General features: G+C 31.4%; 3 protein-coding genes across 6 annotated transcripts in view; 2 read left to right on the top strand and 1 right to left on the bottom strand.

Moving 5' to 3' along the window:
• Positions 1–2,168, top strand: part of Dscam4 (Down syndrome cell adhesion molecule 4) — a 30,966-nt gene extending 28,798 nt beyond the window's left edge. Inside the window, exons 15-21 of one of the 3 annotated variants that reach the window (XM_070653602.1) lie at positions 69–548; positions 615–755; positions 815–982; positions 1,041–1,192; positions 1,257–1,488; positions 1,546–1,714; positions 1,780–2,168. In XM_070653602.1, the coding sequence (XP_070509703.1) occupies positions 69–548; positions 615–755; positions 815–982; positions 1,041–1,192; positions 1,257–1,488; positions 1,546–1,714; positions 1,780–1,954 (1,517 nt within the window). In that variant the 3' untranslated portion in view covers positions 1,955–2,168. Of the gene's footprint in view, positions 1–68; positions 549–614; positions 756–802; positions 983–1,040; positions 1,193–1,256; positions 1,489–1,545; positions 1,715–1,779 lie in introns of all 3 variants that reach the window. The other 2 variants (XM_070653601.1, XM_070653600.1) reach the window with 2 other exon arrangements.
• A 5,957-nt stretch (positions 2,169–8,125) lies between these two features.
• On the top strand, positions 8,126–19,131 carry byn (T-domain transcriptional activator brachyenteron). Of its 2 annotated transcripts, none has more exons than XM_070653568.1 (9): positions 8,126–8,685; positions 15,005–15,217; positions 15,279–15,441; positions 15,512–15,536; positions 15,784–15,999; positions 16,085–16,141; positions 16,301–16,604; positions 16,691–17,207; positions 18,740–19,131. In XM_070653568.1, exons 2-9 carry the CDS (start codon positions 15,019–15,021, stop codon positions 18,966–18,968), a joined length of 1,710 nt encoding a protein of 569 aa, XP_070509669.1. In that variant the 5' UTR covers positions 8,126–8,685; positions 15,005–15,018; the 3' UTR covers positions 18,969–19,131. The 2 variants fall into 2 exon arrangements, with proteins under 2 accessions (XP_070509669.1, XP_070509668.1); XM_070653567.1 differs by having other exon boundaries at positions 15,784–16,002; positions 18,740–19,130.
• On the bottom strand, positions 19,107–21,502 carry cert (ceramide transfer protein). Its single transcript, XM_070653569.1, has 7 exons — positions 21,098–21,502; positions 20,758–21,018; positions 20,511–20,653; positions 20,072–20,444; positions 19,764–20,008; positions 19,542–19,623; positions 19,107–19,481 (listed from the first exon to the last, which is right to left on the bottom strand). Exons 1-7 carry the CDS (start codon positions 21,422–21,424, stop codon positions 19,212–19,214), a joined length of 1,701 nt encoding a protein of 566 aa, XP_070509670.1. The 5' UTR covers positions 21,425–21,502; the 3' UTR covers positions 19,107–19,211.
• Between the last annotated feature and the right edge of the window lie 114 nt (positions 21,503–21,616).

Below are 21,616 nucleotides of genomic sequence, written 5' to 3'. Positions count from 1 at the left end.
CACTTTCAATTTGACAATATTAATGCTCAATTTAACAATTGATATTTTTTTTCATCATGAACAATCAGGCTATGTGATAAATTTTAAAAAGGATAGTGGAGATTGGGAAGAGCTTCAAATTGACTCAAAAGCAGACTCTCATCTTTTGTCTAATTTGTGGTGTGGCACTAAATATCAACTTTATATAACAGCATACAATAAAATTGGAACTGGCTTACCATGCGATATTGTCAATACGCAAACAAAAGGCCTTGTACCCGTACAGCCTAAACATTCTCAAATTATTACAAATAATTCAACTACAGTAACTTGCTGGCTCGATTCTTGGGGCGATGGTGGCTGTGGAATCTCTTATTTTGTTATTGAATGTCGTATGGCAGGTCGATCGCATTGGAATATGATAGCTAGTCATATAGCACCAACGGAAAGGACATATACAGTAACAGATCTTATACCCGCAACTAAATATCAGCTGAAAATTACAGCACACAATAATGCAGGATCAACAACAGCAATTTATGATTTTACTACATTAACAGCTCAAGGATGTAAGATTTATTATAGGATATAAGTAGATAGTAAAAAGTTAATGGATATCCTGCTTTTCATTCCAGTAATTTATAATGTAGATCATAGTTCTATAAAACCTGAAGACACTCTTCTTTCAACCAATCATAGGATAATCATACCTATAGTACTCTCCATTTTAATTTTAATAGGATTAGTTGGAACCGTCCTTATTATCAGAAAAAGAAGTAAGTATGATTATGTTATAGATAATGCTATTAACACTGATTTAAAGACTTATTCTCAGAATCAGCTGTTCAAACTCGAATGTTATCATCAACATCTGAAACGCCATCACTAGGAAATATGATGAGTAAGAGTCATCCAGAAACAAGCTATCCCGGCTCCCGTGTTCAAAATAGTAATTTGAGTTATAGTTCAGGAGAATCGAATAAATATAAAATTGATGGAAATGGTAAGTGAATTAGTCAGTCAATTGAATGCAGCATAAGGCAATTATCATGTATTTACAGAATATATTGAAGACCTTTGTCCCTATGCGACATTTCAACTCAATAAGCAAACATACAGTGAGAGCTCATACAGTGGAAATGTATACAGCGGGCCTTATCATTCCGTTCGTGGATCATTTGTTTATCATGATAATCAGAAAGATAGCTATAGGGTATGGGAAATGATGACATTATTGTTTAAATATTTCACCTATATTACATACATAATATTTACAGAGTAAAGAGCCTGAATACACAAAAGTTCGTCGTTCTGGTTCAAGATTAAGAGACTCAGAATCTCAGGATATACAATTCTTAGAATCTGATAATCCAGGTTCAACTGATTCAGAAGTCAGGAAAATTTTAACATTACACATTCCAATAACTGAATATGATACATTAGGCTCAGAGTCAGACAACGAATGTTCAGCAAAATCTGTTAAGCAAGCGAAATACAAAGCACAACGAGGTAAGTCAAACATTTATCTAAAATTTGTTTAGAATAATAACAAATGGCAATTCTCAGAAACAGTTGAAGAAACATCTTCATCATCAGAAAATTCACCGTCAAATGTATCACGTAAACATAAGCCAACGTATCCAACAAGAAAGTCAGCAAAAGCTACTGCAATGATGAAACGTCACGTTAGAAGTTCAAGTGGATATTCAAGTCATAATGAAGAAACAACATTTAGGTATGAAAGACAGACATAAAAATTAATTAGCAAGCATAAAAAATAATTTATGGAATTATTCACAGTATATCGAATTACCCAAACACGTACACCGATATTGGTCCACCGAGTAGATTTTCTGATAGACTTACAAACGAAAATGCGAGCGGAGACTCATCATATGAAAAGAAAACCTCAAGTTCACCTCGAATGCGATCAAACCCAAAATTTCAACGTGAAACTTTTCAAATAAACGTTTAAAAATTAAAAAATAAATATTGACCCAAAGACTTTAAGATATAAAGAGTTTTTTAAGAAATCCAATTGACAAAGAAGAAAAAATAACATGTTTACTTGCCCGAGCTGTGTAAATCTGAGGTAATCAATGACTTATTTTTATGATTTGAGAATTGCTTATTGACAGGATTTAAATGAGATTTAATAAATTATATTGGATTTGACAAATAATAGATTTAATGAAGTAGACTCAGACCCGAGCAACACAAATGAAGTAGGAAGCCCCCTGCGTTTAACGTCCATATGGCTGCCTTTTATAATTGTGTCACTTGGAACTATGTAGGATTTTCAATCTTGGAATTGAATTGCGGGTAATTCCAGGATCAATTTCGAGATTCAATGCAAGATGATCCCGGGATTGAAAATCCAACTCGAAATACTGTGCTTCTCAAAATATGCTTCGCGACACACTGGGCCAGTGTTTCTCAAACTTTTCATCAGATGTCTCACATAATCTTTAAATAAATTTCCACCCAATATGATTTTTGCTCCGAGCGACACATAGACTCCAAAATTCGTGTGGCTTTCAAATGGCTATATGGATAAATGGAGTCTTGTGTCGCTCGGGTCCCAAAGCAAATTTTTGGAAATAATATTAAATAAAAATTTGAAATTGCGACTTTTACTGTTTCGTCAAACTTTTTGGGATACAACAGTATCGAGGCAGAGTTGTGCGTTATGGAACATAGTTTGAGAAGCACTGCGCTGATAAAATCAAGATAAAATGTTCAGGTATGTCGCGAAAAACATGCATACACTTCAAACTTGTATTAAATATGTTGTTTATTGTGTCGCGCTCAAAATAGTTTGAGAAACACTGCAAAAATAGGTAAATTTTCAATTTTTGTGAACTTTGGGTATAAACTTTCAACCAGAGCTCTAAGTCGGCTCGAATTTCGGTCAATTCAAGTTGACTTGCCAACATTTGAAATTGGAGTCAACTTTGAGCTCTGCTTTGAACTTCATAATTCAAAGATTGCTGCAAAAAATGTGAATAAATTCAAAGATAACCTCAATTTTACACAGGTCAGGTGTTTGTAAACTATTCATTATTATGTTTTCGGTTTGTTATAATCTATATAGATACTAAGTAAAAATTGGTTAAAAAAATTTATAAGAATTGTTAAAAACCATAAATGAAAGGGAAAAAAATTAAATTAAATAATTTTTTAAATTGATGCTATTAAGAAAGAAATTTTAAAGTTATTTTAAGTTATAGTTATAAAGGATATTAATTATTGTTCTGATGATGAGCTATTGAGATAATATTTGGAACAAAAAAACAAAATTTTGAGCTTTTTAATAAAAAAAAATGAAATTTTTGCTCTCAAAAATTGAAATCAACAACAACAACGGAGTTAAAGTCGTAAAAGTGTGTGTGAAAACGATCTTACCATGTATGTAAATAGTTTAGATATATTTTTTAATAAACCAATGCCGTGAAATCCATGGGAAAGAATCATAGACTTGAAAAATATTTAAAACAAAATTTACAAAAAAAAATTAAATTTCTTGAAAAAATTTTGCAGTTTCTTTAGACAATTTATGGCAGTGGTGATCAACCTTTGTGTCGCGGCACACTAATACCATAAACTGTATGCCGTGTGTGGTTTAAGTCGATGCTTACCACTAATGTGTGTCGTGACACAAAGTTTGACCACCACTGATTTATTGTAATCCATACAAAACAGAAATAAATGTTTAATAAAGTCAGAAAATCTTGTTCTGTTTACTTAAATTTACGTTCTTTTCTTATTTTGAATAGGCTCTCAAGATTTTCTTATGTTTACTCATATTATATACCACCATCACTAATGACGCATGTGCTATATGACGATAATAATAATTGTCTATAAAAATTTAATAATGAAAAAAGTTTTAACAATGACATTTTTATATTAAAATTACTTTTTATATATTTTGAAAGGATAAATAATGATGATAAAATGAACAAAAAATTGAATTATTAAAGAAAAATATAAACTGTTTCAGAATGATCATGTTGATCTTTGATGATTGAAGTCACATAACCTTTTGAACTTGAAGTTTTAAATCTGCTACAAATCTTCTAATTTCGAATATTTGAAAATTTTTAATCATAACTGAATTAAAAATATCAAGAATTTAAGATTATTGGATTTGATTTTCAAAAAGTCAAAACAATTTGAATCTTAAAGGCTTTATTAGCATTATATTAAAAACTTATTTACTTCGTTAGCCTCACATATCAATTGTGAACAGAAATTATCCATCTATCCCAGTCGAGTTTCTAATCATTTAGTTCCGTGAAACTAAATTTAATTCCTATTAAGTCAAATGCACTTCAATAGTGATTTTAGTTGAAAGACTGATTTTATTTTGTTGTCTAACAATTAGCTTGTACCAAATTAACTTTGAATCTGAAGATTTCTAAAATCGAAATATATTTAGACTCACTTTCTATCGACGGAAAACGTAAAAGGTTATATACTTACTTACTTCCTTGGCTGGGGCGCGCGAGGGCCCATTGCCGCGTGGGAATAGGGAATGTATGAAGACAGCTCTATCCTTCGAAACTTCTCCTTCCTAAAAGGTTATTTAAAATTGTCTATTCAACTTGATTAGAATGGATACATATCAAAGTCAGAATCAGAGTTAGCTGTCTAAAATTCGAATTCTTCGACATTTGATTTTCGAAGAAATCAAACATTTCGAACTCAACATATTTTAAAATAAAAATTTACGTTACGAAGAAAAGTTTAAGCAACGGTCAAAAAATATTTTTTTGAAAAAAATTAACAGTTTTTTTTGAGAAAGTTACACTCTGGTCAGAATAATGAGTCCAATAAACCGATTGAATTCTTAACAAAATTGATGATAATTCGCTAAGTAGAATTTATCTTCTTGACTAGACATTTCTTTTGGAAAAGTAACATATTTTGATCTTAGATAAATTAAGATTTTTACAATATATTGCGGTCATCTAGGTTAGCAACTTTAGCAAGTTATATTAAATCAACTAAAGTTTTCCGATTAGATGAAGTAAAATAAAAGGAATTCTTCAAAGTCTCGATTTCGACTTATTTCAAGATCAACTGTGATCCACGACCTACAATAATTGTTGCCTGAAGCTGACTGTCACTTGCCAATTTCCAATATCAAGTGCAACATTATCTCTTTTGTCTTACACGAGCTCTTTTAAATTGCTCTTAGAAATCTCGGTGCTCACAAATCAATTCATCAGTTCCTTAAATGCCCGACTGATTTCAATATCAAGTGATCAACATGAAGATTTTGAACAGTTTTGATAATAAATTAAATTTAAAATGATTTTTACCTAAATAGAATAAATCCAGTCGTTTACGTTTCGAGACACAGGTTAAGACATAAAAAAATTGTAAAAAAACAAAAATTGTATTTGAGAAAAACGCAAGAAAAATAATAAAAAACGATTAAAAAACACAAAAAAATAAAGAAGATGAAGACATGAAGACAAAAGAAATTAAACCAAATAAATAAAGGAAATAGTAAAAGTTTTTGAGTATTGAATTATTTAAATTTACAGCAATTTGGCTTCCTTTCTCGTCTATAGACTATAGTAGACAGGTTTCCCATAATCTAAATAAATTCTACCTTACCAAAAAAATGCATACATCGATAAACAAATCACCGCATTTTACAGCATAAGCCGGACATGAATCATAAATTGAATATCTCGGTAAAAATTCTTTGATCATTGAATTGGTAGCCATAAAGTTTATATGAATGGAAGAGAAGACGATGATGAAGAGTAAGAAGAAGCCAAGAAAAAAAAGGAAAAGAATCTTACATCGTTGGATATTTGAACATTATTACACCGGCATTTATGCTAGAAAATAGAATAAAAATGATCTACAAATACACAGGAACAGGTACAGAAGAGAAAGAGAAAACATAGAAGAAATCACAACGAGTGTATGGCATGCATGCCGACGGAATAATAATTTCAAAATGAGATCGTAAACTTAAGAGAAGTAGGCGTGGCTTGTGAATAAAAGAAATAAGCAATTTCGCAACGATCATGATCGAATGCTGCACAATCAAAAATTGATTGCCATTTGCTATTTTATCGAATGTCTTGTCCTTTTGATGTAATCACTGCTAACAACTTTATGCTCTACTTCTTATGGGGGCAATTAATTGATTGAAGGCTATGACAGCATTTCCAGGATGCTTATCTTGTCACTATTCTGATTATGAATCGCTCAAGATGGACAGGTCATGTAAATAGACGTCCTCAGGATGCCCTAGTATATAGGGTAATATTTGCAGACTCTGTGGATGGTTAAAGATCAAGCGGAAGACCGAAATGTTCCTGGATTGGATGTAAGACGCTAGTTATCAATATCCTGAACTGACAGAAGTTATCGAAAGACAGAGCTGTCTACAGACGTCCCCTAAACGCGGCAATGAGCCCCCGCGAGCCAAGGAAGCAAGACAATAACAAAAGGATTGACACTAAATTAATAATCTGTGCTTAATTCTATTCTATTGAATGGATTATTTAACAAGATAATTATCTTGTTGTGATAACTTCTTTTTTGTGAATCTCAAGCAGACTCGAAACGTCTAAATTTGTTTTGTGTTTATTTTGGTCATTCACAAAAAATTGTGAAGTGTCTTTATGGACTTGAGCATATGTGAATTTTATCAAATTAGTAGTGAATTGGACGGATAATTTTCGCATACTGTAATGAAGATCAAAAAGTTGTGGTAGGTCAAAGAGAGATTTTTTTTGGATGTCTGTTACATTCCCAGGTCAGAAATGTTCCCATGTAAAACATCATAATGATGAGATTCTTATCTTAATAATGAATAGATGGATATCGGCATATCGGTAGAATGATAAAAAGTTCTTTGATGAACTCTTTTGATGATTTAAATGGTGGCTATAAATCGTCGCTTTCTTTGATCCATTGGAAAGATTGGCTGTTGTAAATCAATAAAATAATATACATCGCTGCTTCTTTCAACAGATACATCACTAATATCTTTTACTGGATTTATAAAATATCGGTTCTTTTCAAGAGAAATTATATTTCAGGGATTCATCAAACACGAATGAGCATTGTACATTTATAATTTAGTAACAGCAGCCCTGAAATGACCACCAGAGTTTCATCATTCGTAATACAGTTTCATTTTTCCTTCATTAACACCTTTAAAAACGATCTTTGTATGGGGATGCTTTGTACTTTTTGGTACACATCTTTTTCACAGATTTATTTCATTTTAACCTGAGTGTAACTGACTGTGATTATTTAACCATATGTCCAGCTATGATGATATTGTCCTTATTGTAACTTAACATGATTAGCAGCCTAAGATAGAGCTTCCATTTAAGTGGTAAACCAGTCGCATGCCAAACGTGATATACTCGGAATGCACCCCTTGGTTTTATCATGTTACTTTTCATGGATCAGGCAGGGAATCTGGTTGTTTTTTTTATTACAAGCTGATTAATCTTCATGGTATACAAATGACTGATAACTAGTTGATAGGTGATCTACAGTCATCAAAAGTCCTAGAATGGCTCAATAGTTAAAATCCCTAATCGCCGGAAAATGATAAATTCACTATCCAAAATCTATCATGGAGATCGAATAAATCGAATCGAGCACCAAGTCAGTGCCAAGTTGACCTATGATCGGATTTTTTCGATCAGCTGATATGTGATTTTCGGGACACTCATGACAATACTTTTTGTCTCTTAGAGCTTCCCATATTATTTGAGTAGACTTTGAGCTCGAGGGTGCAGTTAACAGATAACTGAAGACCAGATGGCTGCCATGCTAGCATCAAATGTACAAGAGCTAAGTAGCAAATAAAATGAATCAATGAAGCGACGATCCTAAAAATAAGATCAAAAAATTTAAAATATGTATCCAAAAATTCATCAAAACTCAAATATTTCAACATCAATTCCAAACGATCCCCATTTGAAAAGCACACTGACGTTCTTCATATTTTTTTTCAGTTTGCGTTGAGCTCTTTCCATTCGTTCACGAAGCATTAAATACAATATATTTTTTTTTTGTTACCTATAACCAACTATTACTACAGCAAATCCGAGTAAATTTTTTGTTTTCTTGAAATCTTTTTTTCTCACATCACTCACTCTCTTTTAATGGCTCAGTCAGTGATGAAACGTCGATCGTTATTCAATCAATAGTATCTGACAAGTGAATGCAAAGATTTTTTTCTTAGAAAAAAAAAGTGATTTTAAAAATTAAGATTTTAAAGCTTAAGCTTGGTCTATGATTAGTGACGTGTGATAATTAGAATAAATTGATACAAATTCCTTAAAGATCTGCAAGCATGGCTGATCATCTTATTTGATCAATATTATAAGTGAATTTTAATTATAATTTGAATCCAGTGATTAAGGATATAAGACAAAAAATAATAATTTAGAGTAAATCCAAGAAGATTTCAAACCAACAAATCAGTGCTTATGAAACATTAATCAATCAGTCTTCATTGTTGATCGAAAGAAACTTTTCAATCATAAAAATTCGAGCGCTTATAAACAGTTTCCGCAATTAAAAGTCTGCCTATTGTGATTCAAAAAAAGTGTTACGAAAATCAAAAATATTTAACTTAATAAGCAACATAAGTTAGAAGTGAAATTTAGTTCAAGTTCAAATAGGTTCCAAGAACATAAACTTAATATTGAGGTAATTAAAGAGATTCAATTGATTCAAAGATATGATCTGGATTTGGGAGAGATATATGTTACTTTGATAATGCACAAGAATAGAATCTCGTGGAAACTTATGGACTATTTTAAGGGATAACAAATTGAATGGCACAAATCGGCTAATCGATCCAGAATCCACTTCTAAGCCGGCGTCATTCGATTTAAAACAAATCCGGCACTAAGTAAGAGTCATGACGACCTGGAGTTCTGTTTTTAATTGATTAACCGATTTGTGCTATTAAGCGTGCATTCAAGTTCTAAGTTCTAATACAAATCGCATCTAATGCCATATCAAAACTACAATCATCATGATGCAATGTGTCGTTCTCAAATGTTTAGATATAACAAGTCATATTAAGATGTTTGTTCACAAGTCTTTTGTTTCGCACTAATTGATTTATCAATAAAATCTACAGACGACATTCTTAACTTTAGTTCTCTCATTCAAACGCCATGTGGACAAGAATCAAAATTTTATTGATCAGGCTTTGATTGCGCTTGTTTAATCGGTCAAACTATAGACGTCTTTAAAACTGTTAGTTCTGTAACTTTTAAGCTGATAAATTAAAAATCAAGACTTTTTGTCTATTGCATTATTCTTAATTTTATCTACAAGAATCAAAATCTTTACATCTGATCAAGTTATAAGCAATCGTTGGAATATTTGTTTTATATCCTTCAAAGTTTCCATGTATTCATAAATGAAGCTTTGCATATAAATCATGATTCATCAATTTATAGTGCTACCGTTTCATATGATTTATAGAGAGAAGCTACTGCTTTCTCATCAAAACATGTGCGTAACGCTTAGAAATTAAGAAGAAAAATTCATTTCCAGTTTATTCACCATAGGAACCATGTGTGTGACGTCATTTTTCAAAAATGTTTATTGTGTTTAAATTTTAATTAATTTCAAAATTCCTAAAACTTAAACCAAAGCATTTGTGTACATCTATAATGAACATGCGCGCATGAAGCCATAAGATGTTAATTAAACAATTTTTGAGCCAAAAATGAGGATCAATTTTCTGAGAAATAAAGAAGCACAATGCCAATTAAGAAGTGATATAGATTGTCACGACCATTACTCTTCATCAAGATCATTCCAATATAAGAGAAATCTGGTGATTCTTAATAATCTTAAAAGGTTGATTGAAAATCACGACAATTTTAAGTGCATACAATAGTGAAGGGAATTTCGATCAATATTAATAATGGTGATCTGAGATATCTGCGTCAAATATGAGTGAATCATGTCAGGAATTAATGGGATTTTTGTGGGAGTTTCCAGTCCGTGAATTACTTAAAGTAGTTTTAAATAAGTTGTTAAATAAGAGATCTTAAGGTAGAAATAATTTAAAGTAAAGTAGTGAATCTCTGTATCTGCTGTAAAGTCCTAAATTCGATTATTACCAGAAGCCGTTTACTTTATCATTTTTTAGAATATATCAACGGACATTTAAAATTTAAAATGTATTTTGAACTTCAATTAGTTGATTTCCAATTGAAGTTGTTAGTCCCCTTCATATAAATTTTCAGTCTGTTTTAAATTTTCAAACAATAAACATCTTTTACATTATTTAGTTAAGTTACTTAACTTACAAAGCTGTACAGCAATTATCTTGATTACAGCAGATTCACAATCATCAAGGCAGTAATCATATTACGTCTTGACTTGTTGTTAACAAATCAAATTACTTAAGATAACCACTTTTGTGTATCCTTCAAAAATTAAATTAAAAGGGACATTAACAGCATCTTTTGACCAACAAATCAAGACAATAAATTATAATACAATTTGCCGCTCATGTTCAATGTCATAAAGTCACACAGTATCAAGGCACTTAAATGCTTTTAATTTTAAGATATATTGTGTCAACACAAACTCTAAAATGTTAGCCAGTACTTTACTTAAGGTTTTAAAGCCCTACACTTTACAATATCTTTACCTTCGTATGGAACAGAATATCCATTGTTCTCATTCAAATTATTATTTTACTGCACAATTCTGTGTTTTTTTGTGTCTTAAAGGAGAAGTAGGAAAAATCAGAGATTTATTTGGGCAAAAAAAGATTCTGGATTGAGAAACAATAACAAAAAATTTAAAGCTTTTATGACTTTATTGCCACTCTTCAACTCCAAAAAAAAAATTCATTCGGTGTTTCTTTGCTCAGTTCCACGTCTGTTTCCCTTTTGTTGTCTTTATTTTTTTTTATTTTCCTTCTCTCTCACTCACTTACTCTTTGGCCAGTAAAGCGGTTTTTCGTCTCTATACCTTTTCAAATGAAATCTTTACGTGTATTATATGTACATGGGGTCTACTAATTTATTTATTTTATGCCGCCTGAAACACACAAGAAAAATCTTTTCATCGCTTAATTCCGATCCATTCAGGAATTCAATTCAACAATTTTTATTTTATGGATTCAGAAGAAAAACAAAAAAAAAAATGAGTTTTTTTGTAAAGAAAAAGCGTCTTATTGTTCAATTAAAAGTTCTTTTCATTTCAATGTCGAAATATTATAATATTATTCGGCCAATCTTTAATTTTTTTTGCTGCTTTGGAATTATAGAGCTATATAACGCATTTACTTATGAGGCACAATATATTAATAAAGAAATGAATTTCTATTGTTAGATACCAAAGTTCAGTTATTGATTATTTTTTTGTTGTTCAGCTTTTAAATTTCTCTCTGCTTACATCTGAAATTATCTGACTTAAAAATGGAATCAAAGTATGTTTGCAAAATTGATTGTGATGATGGAGTAGAGTTTATCTGGGTATCAAGTAATTGTATATGTAGACGAATTTGTCATTACAATTTTGAGATCATTATAGACGAATGTTCTAGAATAAGACCGAAAATTTGTGAATCTTTCTATTATGAGACGTGGGTTCGATTCCGAACAGATCGAATCAACAAAATTGCACATTAAATATTAATATAATAATAATAATGAGGTATGGATCTGGCGCTGTGATGAGAAGAATTCAAAACGCAAGTAGGAATGGCACGATCGACAGTAGATTCTGTTGTATCATAGAATTACTCTTACAAAAAAATTAGCAAAAATATGCTTTAAGAGTTACGCAAATTTCCAAATTAATTGTTCACGGTTGATTTGAAGGTAAATCACCAGTACAAAAACCGAACAAATTCTTGATAATTTATAAGATTTTTCAAACTAAATGTATCAGAAATTATACGGCCTTGAATTTGAAATAATATTGAGAACATGCACATGTTCACTTGTCTCTCTCTGTATTTTGTGATTTTAGATTCAGAATAATATGTCTTTAAGCAAAAATCATGCTTTAGTAAGAGAGTATCTTTTTTTTTATGATTTTTCTACGGCGTGTGCATTTCAGACTAAATTTTTAAATGTTATAAGCCTTGAAATGGTTTTCATTTAAAGCAATTGAATTGCAATTTTTTGGGAAATGATAAGAATTTCTTATTATTTTACTTTAAACAGTAATTTATAGTTAGTTGCTTTTTAATTTTGACCTGTTTCCAGTTGGGATAAAGATCCTAAAGTATGAAATAATGATAATAGCACTAATAATACTAATAGTAAACGATAAAAAAATATGATAAGCACGAAAAAATCAAAAGAAACCATTCATGGATGTTACTAGAATAGCACAAGTCGGTTAATCGGATTCAAAATCTGATATTAGGTTGACATGGCTTTGCCATGGTTTCCTTACTAGCGACACGCCAGAGTCACTTCAACCTGAGAAAGGATTTTTGATCGATTCACCGATTTATGGTATTCGGGTTAGCGCATACTGCAAAAATATCTTTCCAATTCAATTCATTCCAAACTTATTCAAAATTCAACAATTTTCAAAAATTTAAAATCATTTTCAAAGAATTTATAAATTCAAAATTATTCCCGCTAAAAATAGACAAATTTATCATTCGTACAAAAAAATGACAGCGGAATGCTCAATGCATATTTCTTCGCGAGAGAATATAAGCGCGTGATGTGCTTCATAAGTAAATGGCACAACGAGGAATAATAATAACGATACTTTTTGTTGAGACTTCATGCATCTTTTTAAAATATTTGCACAGCCATGTTCTTTGTTGAAAAAAAAAATGTAAAATAATATTGAAACTGTAACTTCTTCTTGTCAAGATGAATATCAAATATTAAGAAAAAAAAAGACTGTCCATCATATCTCCAATTTAACATTTAACCAAACGAAGTGATCAAATACAACCAGTGTATTCATGTCTATATATTTCTTTAAAAAAGTAAACATACAAAGCAAAGCGAGCGATTGCTCGGTTGTAATGGAACAAAAATTGAAGAGATCTTTTATAAGCCATAAGTCGAACTCAATGGAGGTATTGGCATAAAAAGCATTGAATGAAGAAAAAAATGGCCCCGCAAACATTCAAGTCACGAATTAATGGAATAGACAAACACGAAGCAATGATAAAGAAGAAACATCCCAAATATAAATTAAAATACTTAAGGCATGAGTGATCATGTGCTGTTGTGTGTGCTTACATTTTAATTGTGTAACCTGTTTGTGAAACCTCTTTTTTCTGTTGAAATCAGCTTTAAATAAAATCTTTTATGAAAAATTTAATGAACCAGCCACGATTCCAATGAATTTCTTCATTTTTTAATGAACGTTTCATATTTTTGTGTTGTCCATTCCATCTTCTTCAGCATGAAGTGCTTCTCATTTTTTGTTTTTCTTCCACATTTTCCACGAAATTGAGATCACGTTTTTCTAACATAAATAAAAGTATACAGCACTAAAGTTTCCATTCAATTTTGATGTATAATGGACTCACAACAGCCATTTTGAAATGTCTATGGACACATCTAGATCACCAGCGATATTGAAAAAGTAAATAAATTAACATTCAACAGAGTTATTCGTTATATCAACAAACTGTATCTTCTTTTTTTACAATGTTTATGGAAGAATATCAATAAAATAATATTTCCATTGCTTTTTTTAATATTTGAAATTCGTGGACAAACATACGAATGGACGGGGCCAGCAAACATCATGTTCGTTTTTATACTTGAAAGTTTTTAATTACACAATTTCCCATAATGTCACACAGACAGATACACAGACCGGGAATTTTATTTTTTCGACTATTGCCAATAAAAGCTTTACTTCCTCTTAATAATAAAATAGTTAAAAATTATTAATATTCATAATGGACTTACTCTATTATCATCAGTTATAATCATGAATGTGTGAAATTCGGGATCTTTCACACATTTTAACTTCTTACTTAATTTCCATTTTTATTTCCCATCCTATCCTATAATAATGTGGCCATATAAGAGCCACGATGAAAATGTGTTAAATTTACGTTGTGCATCTATAAAATTGTAAAATGATAATTAATTAGAAACAGTAGTGTCAATAATTTTATAAACATCAGATGTAGTCCCACACACCACACGTGTATAACATGCCTCCATACATGCTGCTTTTGCCTTTTATTTCTTTCTACTGGATACATGTCGACGGAATTGGACTTTTTCATTCATAAACTTTATGTCTATGTGATTTGTCGACTCATTTAATGATTTTAAATGGTTTCTTAGATGAAAATTTGATGAATGAAATTTTAACGGTTTTCTAAATTTTAAATTTTATTCACCACCATTTTTGAACTTTAGAATTGTTTACAAAAAGAATGAAATTAAAATTCATTGAAAATCAGCTGAAATCTCATAAAAAAATGGACTTTATTATAAATTATACTATGATGAAGCTGACAATGCTGTTGCTGCAAGCATTCAAAACTACTAAAACCTTCAAATTAAGCTAGAAAATGGCAAAAAACATTTTGATTGCAAAAATCTACAAAGTTCAAAAAAATTCAAAAAATTATTTAACGGTCAAATATTTCCGTCGATAGCCCAACATTGTTTTTATCACAAAAAAATCTGTTTATCACGTGCTAATAGTTGGCAATATTGTTTTATCACACACACAATATGGCACACTTCTAATGTTCCTATATTAATTGACCTGCAATAAAAGTCGCGCTGTTTAGTAATTTAGTGAAAATTAAAATCTTAAATATTGACCATTTTAAATAGCACATTAAAATTCATTTTCGTCCATTTAATAAATTAAAGATTACACATGAAATTTATCACTTTCCATTCACACACGCGGTACATCAGTATATTCAAGTTTGGGGCAAATGTAATGTGTTGCATTATCACAGGAACATATGAAAATTCTCAACATGACTGTCAATTCCATCTATCTAATAATACTATTAATGACTCATTTACAGCTAGCGTACATGCAATGACAACAACGACAACATCATATATTCTATCAACAATTGAACCGCAAAACGTAAATACAATGTCAAATTTAGATGATAATGATAGATCGAATGACCATAAAATGATTAAGCTTAATACAGACACGTCACCATCTTTAGTCAATTTATCGAGTCTGAGTAAAAGTTTGGATATGGAGAGAAACTTGATGGTCAATTTAGGTGAGTGTATTGATGACTATACATCCATAACTGATTTCCTAATTAAATGTTTATGTCACAGATGAAAGGGATCTTTGGTGTCGGTTCCAAAACTTGACAAATGAAATGATTGTTACTAAAAATGGTCGCCGCATGTTTCCCGTTGTTAAAATCAGCGTATCAGGATTAGATGCAGCTGCCATGTACACAATATTGTTAGAATTCGTTCAAATTGATTCGCACAGGTATGAAGGCATTGTTTTTGTTTCTAGAAAGCTGTACTGTATGTTTGATATTTTCATTATTATTTTACAGATGGAAATACGTAAATGGAGAATGGGTAAGCTGCCTGCCTTTATTTTTAATTCGAGAAAAAGATTATCGATTAGACACATAGAGGCTCACAGTGTTAATTACTTCTGCTAATTTTTCTACGCCTTGTAGAAACAACGGCATGCTTAACGAGTTGTGCACGAAATAAATGCATGTGTTAATTGAATAGTCACTCAAACTGCATATTATTTCTAGTTCATAGTCATTATTTCTGTATCTAAATGAAGATTTCAAAACTTTTTACATCTTACTAGGTACCTGGAGGTAAAGCAGAAGCAGCCCCTAATAATCCCGTCTATTTTCATCCTGAAAGTCCAAATTTTGGTGCACATTGGATGAAGGAACCGATTTCATTCGCAAAAGTTAAATTAACAAATAAAACAAATGGAAATGGCCAAATTATGCTTAATTCCTTACATAAATATGAACCACGTGTTCATGTTGTCCGCGTTGGAAGTGAACAACGACAAGTGGTGAGCATTGAATTATAATATAAAGAAATGTCATCCAATTTAGTTCTTCTTCTTATTTCCGATACACAAACAAAAAACTCAGGTCACGTTTCCATTTCCTGAAACTCAATTTATTGCCGTCACAGCCTATCAAAATGAGGTAAGCATTGACATTTTTTATTGAATGAGGGTCATTCACATATGACGTCTACTACTCCATGTACTACGCTGCCAAAGAGTGCTTGGACAGTTGACGTCACTTATGAATAACCCCAAAAGATCCATGAACATAAAAAATAATCAAACAATTCATTTATAGGAAGTAACATCCTTGAAAATTAAATACAATCCATTCGCAAAAGCATTTCTCGATGCCAAGGAACGTCCAGACTCAATTTATAGCCGTGAATCGGCCACATGCGGCGGCTGGTATTTTCCAAATTCATTCACTGCAAGTCCAACGTCTTATACGAATTCAGAAAAGTATACAGCTGCTATAACTAATAAGACATCATATCGTACAACACCATATCCAACACAGAAACCCACACCTGTTCGAGTTGTTAATAAACATTCACCACCATCAAATCATTCTCCGCAATATAACCAGAATGCGACACCAAGTAAGACTTATTGTACAAGGATTATGATTTATGTTGTAATAAATTATGCCTCATTCCTCATGTTTTCTCCTTTTTGTCACTAAAAGATTATACAGTTTTGGAAACAACCAATTCATCATCATTCTCAACATATCCTTCGTCGACGTGGCAACCGTCTACATCAACTACATCTGGTGCTTCTTATTGGACAAATCAAATGACTCCAAATGTTGGAAATACTTCATCACCAACACCGCCTACAGGGATACAAAATATTTCGCCAACAAGATCTCCAAGTTCGCCTTATGCTACTCCATCGCCGTCGGCCACTTATCATCATTTGACACCTCAAAATCAACAGCAATATCAGTCGGCCGAGTTTCAAGGAAGTGTATCGCCACATTATACATCACAGGCATCTCCAGTCGTACCAGTTCCACAAACTCATCAACTTTATTATCCATCATCATTATCGCCATCGCATCAAATTTATAGCAATATGGGACTCAGTAATTTTAGTTATGCACCTGGCTGGCACGGAACTGCAGATTATGGATTATTCCAAAACACGTATCATTATCAACCTGCTGAATATATTCCATTAATTAACAATAATGATGCAAGGTAATTAAAATAGATGACATGGTGCTTTTTTGAGAGTAAATTAACTTGTTTTTATTGATGCATATTTTGAATTTTATAATTATTGCATTATGACTAGGGATTTCAATACCGGACCAAAATCTCAATCCCGGGATTACGGTATTGAGAAATTTCAATCCCGGGATCCCGGGATCCCGGGATCAATACTGATATTATAATTTACTCAAAATCCGGTATCAAATTATGCTCAAAACGGTTCAAAACAACTGAAACTAACTAAATTTGAATTAAATTGAGGTTGAATTGCCATTTAAAAATGAATCTAATTCAAAAACTGACTTCTTTAGCTCTACTTTAAATAAGTTTCAAGTTCATATTGATTCATATGTAAAGACAGATTCCAGGCTTTCATATTCGGGGTTAATTCCGACTAGAATTTTCATTGGAAAGATTTCAATATCGGTATTGAATATCAATATTTCATACAAATCAGTTCCGCTATTCAAAACCCTAATCCCGACAAATTTTAACGTCTCTAATGATATGAACTGAAAAATTGATGTTAATCAGTTGAGAAATAACTAATCTAATGAAAACGATGATTTGTTATTGAATCAGACCGTCTTGAACCAGTCTTGAAAAAGTACAACAAGATATTGTAGAACAAATTGTAAAAAAGATTTTTAATCGTTTTTTAGTCAAAATTTTCAATTTTTAATCAAAAGTTAGAGCCAATGAACAATTTAAGTTCAGGATAAACTTTTTCTTTGCGAAAAATTTATTTTCAATTTTGAATATTGAATAAAAAAAATTGAAAATCCTAGGGTTTCTGAAAAACGGCATTTTTAAAAAACGGCCGTTTCCGTTTTTTTCTAAAAAACGGCCGTTAACGGGTCCGTTTTTTTAATGGAAGGGAAACAATACGTTGCATTCAAATTAAAGTCCTTTTTGATTTGCCAAGATATGTACATGAAAAATTTACTTCTAAAAGTATACCGCAGGCCAAAAAAATTGACGAAAATTAATTTTCTTAGATTAAATAATTATTTAAAAATTTTTTGAGTCGAAGAATTAATAAAATTTTTGAAAATTTTCCAAAAATTCAGAGAAAAAGTCATATTAAAAAACGGAAAAACGGCTAGCAAAAAACGGCCGTTTTCCGTTTTTATTTTATCGAAAAAACGGCCCGTTTTCCGTTTTCGTTAACGGCATCAGAAACCCTAGAAAATCCTATAAATTTCTCAATACCGTAATACCGGAATACCGAAATTTTAATCCCGGGATTTCGGTATTGGAAAATCGAGCCGAATCCCGGGATCCCGGTATTCGGGATCCCGGGATTGAAAACCCTAATTATGACTCAGTTAGTGGTTTGAAAATACCAATTAAGACTGAAGTTTAGTTGCTTCAAAATGCATCAAATTTATAACGGTCAAATGAAATTCAAAAAATTTGATATGTAAAATTTGAACTTCAAAAGGATACATTTTTCAAAATTAAAATGTCCGTTAAATTTAGTACAGAATAATTAACAAGTTGACTTCCATTTTCAGTATTTACAACCAATCACCCAACGAAATACCACAATCAGCAGCTTTAGAAAACTCAGAGAAGCCAAATCAATATGAAACATTATCTCAAGCAACTGTATATCAGTCACATGGTGAACGAGGCTCACAAGAAATCAACCGTTCGCCTGAGCATGCATCAAACAACAATAACAGCTTAGTTTTCACAAAGAAGGCAAATTGGCCACCTTTAACGGAAGCAGCATCATCTTAGTCTTTGATCAAATTATTTTGTATTTTAATTATACTATTTTGAGATATTATGGATGGTAATTAATTATATAAAATTTTAGACTAGAATTTTTGAGAAAATGAATCTGTAAATTAATTAAGCAATAAAAATTCCTGAATGTAGAGTTGATATAAAAAATAATATAAGTGTGAGATTTTATTAATAATATTCATAATATCCATTTGACTAAAATAGTTTTTTTTTCTTTTAAATGTTAAAGTCTGATTAAAATTTAATGGATTTATTTTTTGATTGCTCAAGAACATAGCCGGTAAAGCGTTTTAAGAACTTTGGATATTCCTTCTTATAAACAGCTCTCAATAAATTTGGTTTTATCCAGCCTCCTGGATTTACGACAGAACAATAAGTTATCTTGCACGTCAAGTCATCTCGCGTCAAATTGTCTAAGTTTCCTAATTTCTCTGGATTGATGATCGTCTGACATAATAAAATAACTCTTAAATGTATTCGAATGCATTTTCCTTGGTTTGCGGGCTGTAAATGTACAAAAATATTGTTATTGATCGTAAAATTAACTTATTGATCTTGACTTACAGGGTAATTTGGTCCTTCTGTTGATTGGTTGCACACTAGCCATGCATCATGTGCATTTTCATCTGTACTGCTTGTTACTCTTCTGAGAAATTATAAAATTAAAACTTTTAGGTAACGTATTTTAAAAATTTAAAATATAACGAAAGTTCAAAAATTTAAACTAAAGTTCAATATTCAAAAAATAAAAGATCGTTATTTTAGAGAAAATTAATTAAAGAATACCTCATATGGGACCAAAATAAGGCGTCTCGTTGATTTGCAGGCCAAATGCGTTTGTGCGTTTGTAAGAAAACTAAAGTATCAGGAGAGATTTCTTCCAATATTTGACATTCTTCAAGTGTCGTTTCCCAGTCATTGCGATATTTTGGATCAAAGAAATAATGACACATTTCCCTGGCAGTGCATCCTTTAACAACATGACAACTTTTTAATGGATCCACAACGATGCCTTCAATTTCTTCCTCACGCTAATTAAAAAAGAATTTAAATTAACACTGCATCATTATTGAGAAATGTTTACTGGATCTTACCCGATACATTTTCATTTCTCCTTCGTCAGCAAATATCTGCCATCCATCATCACTGACTCCTTCCAAAGCATGCTTAAGTTGCTCAACACAAACACTGTCAATTTCTGGCCAAAGTGTATGGTATTTTGCATTATTTCCCGTTCCAAAATCGTCCACAATAGATTCGATAACAATTTGTCCAGATTCAATTTGAGATTGTTGGTTCTGTAGCTTCAATTTAACTCTAATTTGCTGTACTTCTTCGATTTTTTCCAATCCAGTCTCGACAGCGTCAAAAAATTCATCTTCAGGAATGTTTGAATATGGTCCTTCCTCTTCAAAATCTGGTCCATTTGGTGTCATCTTTGCTTTTCGTAATTCTTCCTGAGTCTCTCTGGAATTATCACATTGTTATAAAACAACCTATTCACAATTTAAGGACATTTTATATTAGACATACTTTAGTTCCTCTTCAAGCTTCTTGCGTCTCTCAATTTCTTTATTTAATTTCACTTTGAATTTCTCTTCCTTCTGTGAAATTTGTTCTATGCAATGATTTAATGCAATCGAAACTGCTGAAGATGTTTCACGAAATGTTATAGCCTTAAAAGATAACAATTACACAGAAACAGTTGAGTAAATATATGATGTAGATTACACAAATGTATTAACCTCCACGCATATCATGTAAGTTATTAAATTCTTACCTCCCCTTTAAAGTCATATGTTCTAAGTCCATTGTCTATCTCTAGTGAACTGAGTAATCCGTTTTTATCAGCACAAGCATCAAAAAACTTCTGTAAAGCATCAATCTGATTGTACAATATTTCTCGATACGTTTCAATTTCATTTAACTTTTCACGAATTGTCTGTTTTAATGAATTTCCGCTAGTCGTTGATAGTGTTGTAGATACGATTGACATTGAACTCCCATGTCTTTTTAATTGTGTAGATTCATCATCGGGTATCTGTTAATTAGTTTACAAAAATCAATAAAACATACAGTCAACTATTTATACTCATTTGAAATGAACTATAGGAACATACTCTATAGGATTTAAGCACTTCCACCCAATTCCTCTTATCATCAAGATTGTCAGCTCTAAGGTACCACACAACATTCTCAACAGAAATGTCAAATCGGCACTCATCAATTTCGTGCTCTTTGATTGTAGCCTTCTCTAAGCATATCGCACCTCGACATCCAAAATCACTGTCTTCAGATGACTTATAATAGCTTAATGTATTGCCTTTCAAAACAATAAATCTAACTTGCCAGCCATGGATATAATTGACCCACTTCAATAGATATCCTTTCAGATCTGACGTATTCTCCTCGTTCTCACTAAGAGAATCATCTTCAGCTGTCTGCATACTGACAGAATCGTTGGAGTCAAAGGTTAAATTAATTATCGAGAATTATTTTTCTTTTCCAAAATTCTCTTTATTTGTTGACACTAAAACAAGTAAGAAAGATGATGAGTGCTGTGATATTTAAACGCATTATTAAGTAGGTGATTGTAACTTAGTTCTTTACTATTATTTTCCATACCCTAATACATTATT

This window comes from Chironomus tepperi, unplaced genomic scaffold (assembly GCF_022539635.2).
Source record: "Chironomus tepperi strain 1889 unplaced genomic scaffold, CSIRO-AGI_Ctep_v1 contig_68, whole genome shotgun sequence".
Lineage (NCBI taxonomy): Eukaryota > Metazoa > Arthropoda > Insecta > Diptera > Chironomidae > Chironomus > Chironomus tepperi.
The sequence above is the reverse complement of the archived record's forward strand: the minus strand, read 5'-3'. Positions and strand labels throughout refer to the sequence as shown.

Bases quoted from the DNA above. Each gene is read 5' to 3' on its own strand.
- byn (XM_070653567.1), top strand. From the start codon at position 15,019: ATGACAACAACGACAACATCATATATTCTATCAACAATTGAACCGCAA. The intron at 16,003-16,084 runs GTGAGCATTGAA...CAAAAAACTCAG, and splicing joins GAAGTGAACAACGACAAGTG to GTCACGTTTCCATTTCCTGA. The intron at 16,142-16,300 runs GTAAGCATTGAC...ATTCATTTATAG, and splicing joins TCACAGCCTATCAAAATGAG to GAAGTAACATCCTTGAAAAT.
- cert (XM_070653569.1), bottom strand. From the start codon at position 21,424: ATGCAGACAGCTGAAGATGATTCTCTTAGTGAGAACGAGGAGAATACG. The intron at 20,009-20,071 runs GTAAGATCCAGT...TTTTTTAATTAG, and splicing joins GAGAAATGAAAATGTATCGG to CGTGAGGAAGAAATTGAAGG. The intron at 19,482-19,541 runs GTAAGTCAAGAT...GTACATTTACAG, and splicing joins CAGAAGGACCAAATTACCCT to CCCGCAAACCAAGGAAAATG.